Source organism: Carya illinoinensis, chromosome 12, assembly GCF_018687715.1.
Source record: "Carya illinoinensis cultivar Pawnee chromosome 12, C.illinoinensisPawnee_v1, whole genome shotgun sequence".
Lineage (NCBI taxonomy): Eukaryota > Viridiplantae > Streptophyta > Magnoliopsida > Fagales > Juglandaceae > Carya > Carya illinoinensis.
In genome coordinates this window covers 3,852,692-3,862,555 of record NC_056763.1, presented here as the reverse complement: position 1 = coordinate 3,862,555, position 9,864 = coordinate 3,852,692, and the positions used below count along the sequence as shown (strand labels likewise).

At 39.0% G+C, this 9,864-nt stretch overlaps 1 protein-coding gene across 1 annotated transcript; it reads left to right on the top strand.

Moving 5' to 3' along the window:
* The first annotated feature begins 1,050 nt into the window (after positions 1–1,050).
* Positions 1,051–3,474, top strand: LOC122288882 (cytochrome P450 CYP72A219-like). The gene is made up of 4 exons (XM_043095702.1): positions 1,051–1,375; positions 1,634–1,851; positions 2,195–2,833; positions 2,945–3,474. Exons 1-4 carry the CDS (start codon positions 1,051–1,053, stop codon positions 3,371–3,373), a joined length of 1,611 nt encoding a protein of 536 aa, XP_042951636.1. The 3' UTR covers positions 3,374–3,474.
* The last annotated feature ends 6,390 nt before the right edge of the window (positions 3,475–9,864 follow it).

Below are 9,864 nucleotides of genomic sequence, written 5' to 3'. Positions count from 1 at the left end.
TCACACCCTCGCCAAAATGACGCTATTAACTATAGAATCGTACTCTCAAAGAGAATTGCACCATATGAGGCACTTCAATTCTTATAAAAACAACCTTAGACACGATTTTACTTGATTAGGGTAACATATATTCTCTTTGATTTAACTTGAAGTTCACCAGAGGTTGACTGAAAGCATTGTAGGCACTGCTGAAAATTGCATTTAACACTTTGTATTCAATCATAATTGAAGAAAATAAAGATACAGCCCTCTTTCTCGTTCTTTTGACCCTCCTCTCCATTTGAGTGTGTGTACATACGTATATATATTAAAATTTCTTTCATTAGTTTGGTTTCCTTGGACAAATTTGATTGAGGAATATTGAATTAATGAAAACGCAACATGTCAACAAACTTTCAAAACGTTGTCTTTTCTGTTCTTTTGGTTCCCCGCTTAATTTTAATGCTAGATGCTCCATCATTTTGTCCTTTATTTTGACTACTCTTTTACTTTAATTTTTTATTATGAATAATTTTTTAGTGATTATTAATAAGTTTATATATATTTTTTAATTTTTTTTTTAAATATTTAGAAGAAAACAAAAAGTTACACTTCATGCATGTGTGATTGATAACTTTGAAGAGATAAAATGACGGAAGTAGAATTGCCCTTTACCTTTGTCGGTACATGGATCACGAACTCCTGTTAAGTGGACGAAAAACACTTGGCAGTTTGCTCCTCTGATCAAACTTGGGTATCACGTTTCGCTCCCATCTCTTCTCGTTAAAAATCTCATCTTAACTCATTATTATAATTTTTTAAATATTTATATAAAATATAATAAATAATTTAATTTTTTTAAATCATAATACAAAATTAATATTAAAAAAATTATATTATAATAATATTTTATTTATTATTTTTTAAAATACCTCATTTCATCTCATCTAATTTATTAAATAGGACTTAAAAGTCCCGCTCACACGTACACTTTCTTCTTCAATCCCATCCTATTCTCACCCACAAGAATACATATATATATATATATATATAATATATATATGTATGTGTATGTATATTCACTCTTTCTCTCTCTCTCTCATGTTTATGTTCAACATGATGGAAATCACATTTTCCATGATTGTGCTGTCCTTTATAACCATTGTGGTACTCAGATCAGCATGGAGAGCGCTGAGATGGGTGTGGCTGAAGCCAAAGAAGCTGGAGAGGCATCTGAGAGAGCAAGGTTTTGATGGCAACTCTTACCGGATTTTGTTTGGAGACTTGAAGGAGAGCTCTCGGGTGATAAAGGAAGCCACATCTATGCCAATGAATTTCACCCATGACATAGCACCACGCGCCTTTCCCTTCTTCCATCAAAGTTTGAAGAGTTATGGTATGTATCTCTCTTTACTACGTACTCTCACCCATTTTGCCTTGTAATGATAATGTTTTTCTCTTTAAACTGTAATTAATTTCTGCACAACACTATTTTAGTACCTGTTGTATGTGATCAAGAAACAGATTACATCATCAGATGCAACTGAAATGCAATATTTACTTCTGCTTTAAGTGATGACTTTTCGGGGTATCCTTGTAATAATTATATATTATGGGGTCAATTGAATAAAGGTTAAATATAATAAAAATGCAGGTAAGAACTTCTTTATATGGATTGGCACGACACCAGTGGTGAGCATTATGAACCCAGGACAATTAAAAGATATACTCTCCAAGAACTACAGCTTTCGAAAACAAGATGCAAATCCACTTGCAAAATTGCTGGTAACCGGACTTGCAAGTTATGATGCTGAGAAATGGGCTAAACATAGAAGGATTATCAATCCAGCATTCCATCAAGAGAAGTTGAAGGTTAGTTTTATATTTCCATTTGTTTTAAGGCATGCATTTAAATTCAGCAATGGAGATCATCAGGTGAAATTTATATTTTGGTTTATGAAAATGATTCTATGATGAGACAAGAATTTTTTTTCTTCAAAAGTTAACATGATCAAAAGCTTCTCAAATCTAATCCAAATGGGTTTTGGTAATTAGAGATCAGCACTTTCAAAGTTCTTGTTTGTGACTTAATTGTATCACCAAGCATATATATATTTGAAATGTTTGTAAATAATCTTGTTTGATATGCTCACTATGATACTGATCACCACTGTATTTTGGTAATTGTTTTCAATTATCATGTTGTTTGGTATAGAATGTGTTACCAGGATTTCATCAGAGTTGCAACGACATGATTAGCAAATGGGGAAGTTTGGTCAGTAAAGAGTCTGGATTGGTGGAGTTGGACGTATGGTCTTATCTACAAAACTTGTCAAGTGACTTGATTTCGCGCGCAGCATTCGGGAGTAGCTATGAAGAAGGGAGAATGATTTTCGAACTCCTAAGAGAGCTCGCAGAGCTTGCAATCAAATCAGTTCGGTCTATTTACATTCCAGGAGGGAGGTTTCTGCCAACAAAGATGAACAAGAGGATGAAGGAAATTGATAGACAAATACAAGCATCACTCAAAGGCATTATCAGAAAAAGAGAGAACGCAACAAAAGTAGGGGGAGCTATAAATGATGACTTACTAGGTATACTTATGGAGTCAAACTCGAAAGAAATTCAAGAAAACGACAACAATATTAAGAACATCAGAATGAGTCTTAAGGACGTAATAGAGGAATGCAAGCTATTTTACCTTGCCGGGCAAGAGACCACCTCGGCTTTGCTCGTTTGGACAATGGTTCTGCTGAGTAAGTATCCAAATTGGCAAGCACGTGCAAGAGAAGAAGTTTTACAAGTTTTTGGCAAAGAGAAACCAGACTTTGATGGATTAAATCATCTAAAAGTTGTGAGTTTTATTTTTTATTTATTTTTTGTTAAGGCAATGAATTCGTACTCATGAATAGAAGTTTATCGATCTATCGGATTGGGCCTTAATTGGTTGTTTTCAATGTCACAGGTGACCATGATATTGTATGAGGTTCTAAGACTTTACCCACCTGCAGTTGCTTTGAGTCGAGTTGTTCATGAGGATACAAAACTAGGAAGTTTGTCTTTACCAGCCGGAGTTCAAGTCTCCTTACCGATAATCCTCATCCATCATGATCGTGAACTCTGGGGAGATGATGCAGATGAGTTCAAACCAGAGAGGTTCTCTGATGGAGTTTTGAAGGCCACAAGGGGCCAAGTTTCCTTTTTTCCATTCGGATGGGGACCTCGGATATGCATTGGACAAAACTTTGCTATGATTGAAGCTAAAATGGCTCTCTCAATCATTCTACAACGCTTCTATTTCGAGCTTTCCCCCTCCTATACTCATGCTCCTTTCACTCTTATTACTCTTCAACCACAATATGGCGCTCATATCATTCTGCATTCTGTAAAATAGATCAATATATGTATTGTTGTACAACAAGGTTTAAGTTCATCATTTATATTGTTATATTGATCAGGATCTTTTCTTAAATTAAATGTCATATGTTTTAATTATTTCCAGTTTTCAATATCCAGTACTTCTCACATCAATCTACATGATTTGTTGAATAGAAATATCTCTTATTTCAAGGCTAGATTTGGAATATTAATGTAAATTGTTGAGTTTGGCTTGATTTCCTGCTGAAAATGTGTTTTTTGGAGCTTGGCTTGACTGTGGCTCGACCGTGGCTCGAGCTAAGGTTCCACTCGACCTCCGCTCGACAGTCCGCTCGAGTGAACTCATCCAGAGAGTTCCGCTCGACCTCCGCTCGACAGTCCGCTCGAGCGACCTCATCCAGAGAGTTCTGCTCGACCTCCGCTCGACTGTCCGCTCGAGCGAGAAAGTAACCCTAACGTGCGCTAGACACTTCGCTCGACGTCCGCTCGAGCGAATGTTCTGACTAACGCCTTGTCCTATAAATACATCATTTTCTCTTCATTTTGAGGAGTGTTCAGCAGCCAAGAAAGAGAGAGTTTTGATAATCCTTTTGTATACAATCCTAAGAGTCCATTGAGTGTATTGGGGCTTTAGGATTGAGGATTTTTGTGATCAATACTCTTGTACTCCATCTTTTGTTCATAGTGAAATCATTGAAACCGACCCCGACAGTGGATGTAGGCTCACATTGAGCTGAACCACTTAAATCTTAGTGTTCTTTGTGTGATTGTTGTTTATTTTGTTGCTTCCGCTATTATTTACTTCAACTTAGCCTTTGTTTGTTCGGTCCATTCCCAACAAACTGGTATCAGAGCGTCAAGCTCTTTGTAAAATCTTGAGGAATGGCTATGGCAAAGTTTGAAGTGGAGAAATTCGACGGTCAAAACAGCTTTAGCTTATGGCGCATCAAGATGAAGGCTTTGTTACGACAACAAGGCTTGTCGAAAGCTTTGGAAGGGAAGGTATCCGAGGATTCTCCCGCACCATCAAGAGAAGAAGATGAGAAGGCACATAGTGTCATTTTGTTGTCACTATCAGATGGAGTTTTGAGGGAGGTTGCCGATGAGGAGACCGCTTTCGGTCTTTGGTCCAAGCTTGAGAGCTTGTATATGAAAAAGTCGCTCACCAACCGTTTGTATTTGAAGCAACGGTTATACACACTCAAAATGAAGGAAGGTACTCCTATCTCTGAACACTTAGATGAATTTAATAAGATTATCATGGATTTGAGGAATATTGATATTAAGCTTGATGATGAGGATCAAGCATTAATTGTGTTGTGTTCGTTGCCGGTATCATTTGAAAATTTTGTAAACTCAATGTTGTATGGTAGAGACACCATCTCTTTGGTAGATGTAAAATCTGCTTTGAACTCTAAGGAGTTGAGAACAAAATTGGGTGTACAAGGCACGGATAATCAAGCCAGTGGTTTGTTTGTTAAAGGTTCATCTAGCAGGGGTAGATCACATGAGAGAAGTTCAGAGAAGAACAGGAGTAAATCCAGGGGCAGTTCACAGTCGAAATTTAACAAGAAAAATGTTAAATGTCATTACTGCCATAAATTTGGTCATTACAAAAATGAGTGTTCTAAATTGAAAAATAGAGAGGAAGGCACTAGTTCCTCTAATGCTGTTAGCGTTGCTGATGAAAAGTCTAACGGCGTAGATATTGTTCTAGCAATTAGTGGCTTAAATAGTCGCTATGGTGACAAGTGGGTCATGGACTCAGCTTGTACCTTTCATATGTGTCCCAAGAGGGACTGGTTCACTACCTATGAGTCAGTCAAAGGTGGCTCCGTTTTGATGGGAAATGATATGGCGTGTAAAATTGTTGGGATTGGTTCAGTTAGGATTAAGATGTTTGATGGGATTGTCAGGACATTGTCTAATGTTCGACACATCCCAGATTTGAAGAAAAATCTTATTTCCTTGGGCACTCTTGATTCTATAGGTTTCCGGTACACCGGTGAAGGTGGAGCTATTAAAGTCAGTAAGGGCTCCATGATTGTAATGAGAGGAGATATGACAGATGGTCTTTATTTCCTTCAGGGCAGTACATTGACGGGTACAGCTGCAGTGTCTGTTTCAGATAATCCAAACTCAGACAACACCCGTCTGTGGCACATGCGTTTGGGTCACATGAGTGAAAATGGGATGTCTATCCTGAGTAAGCAGGATTTGTTGTGCAATCAGAAGATAGGAAAACTTGAATTCTGTGAACATTGTGTGTTTGGAAAACAGTGCAGGGTTTAGTTTACTACAGGAGTTCACAGAACTAAAAGTACTGTGGACTATATTCATTCTGATCTTTGGGGTCCATCTTCAGTTCCATCGAAAGGTGGAGCCCAGTATTTGCTTACCTTTATTGATGATTACTCACGGAAGGTTTGGACTTATTTTCTAAAACGTAAGAGCGATGTATTTGCTAACTTTAAACAATGGAAGGTTTTGATTGAAAATCAGACAGGCAAGAAGGTTAAGCGACTCCGAACCGACAATGGTATGGAATTTTGCGGAGGTGATTTTGATGAATTCTGCAAAAATGAAGGCACAGTGAGGCACCGTACAGTGAGACATACTCCACAACAAAATGGAGTAGCTGAGCGGATGAATAGGACTCTCTTGGAGAGAGCCCGTAGTATGCTTTCAAACACCGGCTTGTCTAAAGATTTTTGGGCTGAAGCAGTCAACACAGCTTACTATTTGGTTAACCACTCTCCAGCCACAGCTATTGGTTTAAAAACTCCAAATGAGGTATGGTCAAGTACTCCCTCTGATTATTCAAATTTGAAAGTTTTTGGCTGTCCTGCATATTTCCATGTTAATGATGGAAAACTTGAGCCAAGGGCAAAGAAGGGCATATTCATTGGATATGCTAGTGGGGTGAAAGGATTCAGGTTATGGTGTACTGATCCCAAATCACCTAAGTTTGTAATTAGTAGGGATGTAGTATTTGATGAACAATCTATGCTTAATCCGAGGAAGGAGTTTACTGTGTCTACAGGTGAAGAGCAGAGTAATGGCAAGAAGGTGGAGTCACAGGTTGAGGCTTCAAAAGGGATGTCAAACGACACCCAAGATCATGTCATTTCAGATGAGCATGATCCTGATTTTGATGATGGCGCACAGGGTGAGCAAGATTACAGTATTGCTACTGGTAGACAAAGGAGGCAGATCAGGCCACCTCAAATATATGCTCATGCAGATATGGTGATGTATGCACTTACTACAACAGAGGACATAGATGGTCAAGAGCCTTCCAATTATTCAGAAGCTGTCAAAAGTAAGGAGTGTGCACAATGGTGTGCAGCAATGACTGAGGAGATTGAGTCTCTTCACAAGAACCAAACTTGGGATTTGGTTAAGTTGCCTAAGAAGACGAAGACTGTTGGTTGCAAATGGGTTTTCAAAAGGAAAGAGGGAATCCAAGATGTTGCAGATGCAAGGTACAAGGCACGCTTGGTTGCAAAAGGCTATAGTCAAAGAGAAGGCATCGACTTCAACGAAGTTTTCTCTCCAGTTGTGAAACACAGTTCGATCAGGGTGTTGCTTGCCATAGTGGCAGCACATGACTTAGAGCTTCAGCAACTTGATGTTAAAACAGCGTTCCCGCATGGTGACCTGGAGGAAACCATTTACATGCATCAGCCAGAGGGGTTCATTGTTCAAGGCAAAGAAGATCATGTGTGCAGATTGAAGAAGTCATTGTATGGTTTAAAACAATCTCCGAGGCAATGGTATAAACGCTTTGACTCTTTTATGATAGATCATGGTTATGTGAGGAGTAGCCATGATTGTTGCGTTTATTATAGGCAGTTATCTGATGGGTCTTTCATCTATTTGCTACTTTATGTTGATGATATGCTTATTGCTGCTAAAAGCATATCTGACATTAGTTTACTGAAAACTCAACTTAGAAATGAGTTTGAAATGAAAGACTTAGGTGCTGCAAAGAAGATTTTGGGGATGGAGATCCACAGAGATAGGAAAGCTGGAAAGTTGTATTTGTCCCAAGGAAAGTACATTGAGAAAGTTCTTCAGAGGTTTGGAATGTCTAATTCCAAACCAATAAGTACACCACTTGCTACACATTTTAAAATTTTAGCATCTCTATCTCCTCAGACAGATGAGGAGGAACGCTTCATGGCTAGTGTTCCTTATTCCAGTGCAGTTGGCAGTATTATGTATGCAATGGTTTGTAGTCGTCCAGATATTTTACAGGCAATGAGTGTTGTTAGCAGGTACATGGCTAACCCGGGTAGAGCTCATTGGCAGGCTGTGAAATGGATACTCAGGTATCTGAAAGGTACTTCGAACCTTGGTTTAATATTTGATAGAGAAACTGACTACAATTCAAGGGTGGTTGGTTATGTTGATTCTGATTATGCTGGGGACTTGGATAAGAGAAGATCATTAACAGGGTATGTGTTCACTTTGTGTGGCTCTGCTATTAGTTGGAAAGCAACACTACAATCTACTGTTGCTTTATCAACTACAGAAGCAGAGTATATGGCAGCAGCTAAGGTTGTTAAGGAGGCCATTTGGTTGAAAGGTTTGATCAGTGATTTGGGATTACAACAGGATGCAATTTCAGTATTTTGTGATAACCAAAGTGCAATACATTTGACCAAAAATCAAATGTATCATGAGAGGACAAAGCATATTGATGTTAGGTATCATTTCCTTCGGGAAGTTGTTACAGAGGGCGTGTTAGAATTTCAAAAGATTGCTACTATTGAGAATCCAGCGGATATGATGACAAAGCCAGTTCCAGTATACAAGTGCAAACTTTGCTTGGACTTGATTGGTGTTCGGGGTATGTGTTTCCCTTAGGGGACTTGGTGGAGGGGTTTCGGTTTCTTGGTTAATGGTTTTTTTTTTTTTTTTTTTTTTTTTTAGGCTTGACGGAATTCAAGCCAAGGTGAACATGTGTTTTTTGGGGCTTGGCTTGACTGTGGCTTGACTGTGGCTCGACCGTGGCTCGAGCTAAGGTTCCGCTCGACAGTTCACTTGAGCGAACTCATCCAGAGAGTTCCGCTCGACCTCCGCTCGACTGTCCGCTCGAGCGAGAAAGTAACCCTAACGTGCGCTCGACACTTCGCTCGACGTCCGCTCGAGCGAATGTTCTGACTAGCGCCTTGTCCTATAAATACATCATTTTCTCTTCATTTTGAGGAGTGTTCAGCAGCCAAGAAAGAGAGAGTTTTGAGAATCCTTTTGTATACAATCCTAAGAGTCCATTGAGTGTATTAGGGCTTTAGGATTGAGGATTTTTGTGATCAATACTCTTGTACTCCATCTTTTGTTCATAGTGAAATCATTGAAACCGACCCCGACAGTGAACGTAGGCTCACATTGAGCTGAACCACTTAAATCTTGGTGTTCTTTGTGTGATTGTTGTTTATTTTGTTGCTTCCGCTATTATTTACTTCAACTTAGCCTTTATTTTTTCGGTCCATTCCCAACATAAATGAAGTATATAACTAGTAATTATATGTAGTAATTGGGTTAAAATAATTGTATTGAAGCTTAGTCTTATGAGGAAAATGTATTCAGGCTCTAGTTAAACTCAGTTTCAATATGTGCATATGAAGTTTTATTGCAATGAATTAAGTCATCCATGATTCATAATGATGGTATTCAAATATTCAATGATTCATGATGATGGTATTCAAATATTCAATACATGATGAGCATTTTTACTTTTGGGGGAAAGGAGAAGAAAGTGTTTTAAAAAAGTCAATCAAGCTTTGGCCAATCACATTAGTTGTAACACGCAGGCCTATAAGATTCTTTTTTTTTTTTTCCCCCTCTCTTTCTTTCCACAGTTTTCACACAGCCTCAACACTGAGTAACCTCCCCTACCACCCCCCCTCTCGACGTCGTTTAAGGTGAGCTTCATCTTTTCACACGCATTTTATCTTTCCGACGGTTTTCACTTTCCATTTCTGCACATTCCAAATATCACTCCACCCAAATCTCCACCATCTCACGTCTCGGCAGTTTGAATCTCTTTTTTTTTTTTTTTTTTTTTCCTCTTCATTATTTCATTCCCCATCCATCACTTAGATCACTTTCTCTAACCATATCTCTCATGCTCTCAGTCTTCTTTCTCTCAGAGTCTCTCCCATTCACTTCAAACCACTAATCAATCACCATGATCTATAAGAACCTGAAGACCTGCTTTACCACCGTAAACCAAACTATGCACACAACCACCCTCCCTATCCCTTCACGTCACAGCCATGCACCATGGTGGGAAACAAGTACCCCACTGCCTAGCCCCTCTGAGAAATTGCTACCACATTGTCCCCTGCCATAAACCGCAAAGCTGCCCCCATCTCGCAGCACAACTCCGAATGGAAAACAACATGCCGAGATCACCCCGCACGATAGAAACCATGAGCCAGCCACTCGAACAACCTCTCCACTACCTGAGCCCCACCATGGGTCATCTTGAGCCCCTTC

Bases quoted from the DNA above. Each gene is read 5' to 3' on its own strand.
- LOC122288882 (XM_043095702.1), top strand. From the start codon at position 1,051: ATGTATATTCACTCTTTCTCTCTCTCTCTCATGTTTATGTTCAACATG. The intron at 1,852-2,194 runs GTTAGTTTTATA...TGTTTGGTATAG, and splicing joins TCCATCAAGAGAAGTTGAAG to AATGTGTTACCAGGATTTCA. The intron at 2,834-2,944 runs GTGAGTTTTATT...TCAATGTCACAG, and splicing joins GATTAAATCATCTAAAAGTT to GTGACCATGATATTGTATGA.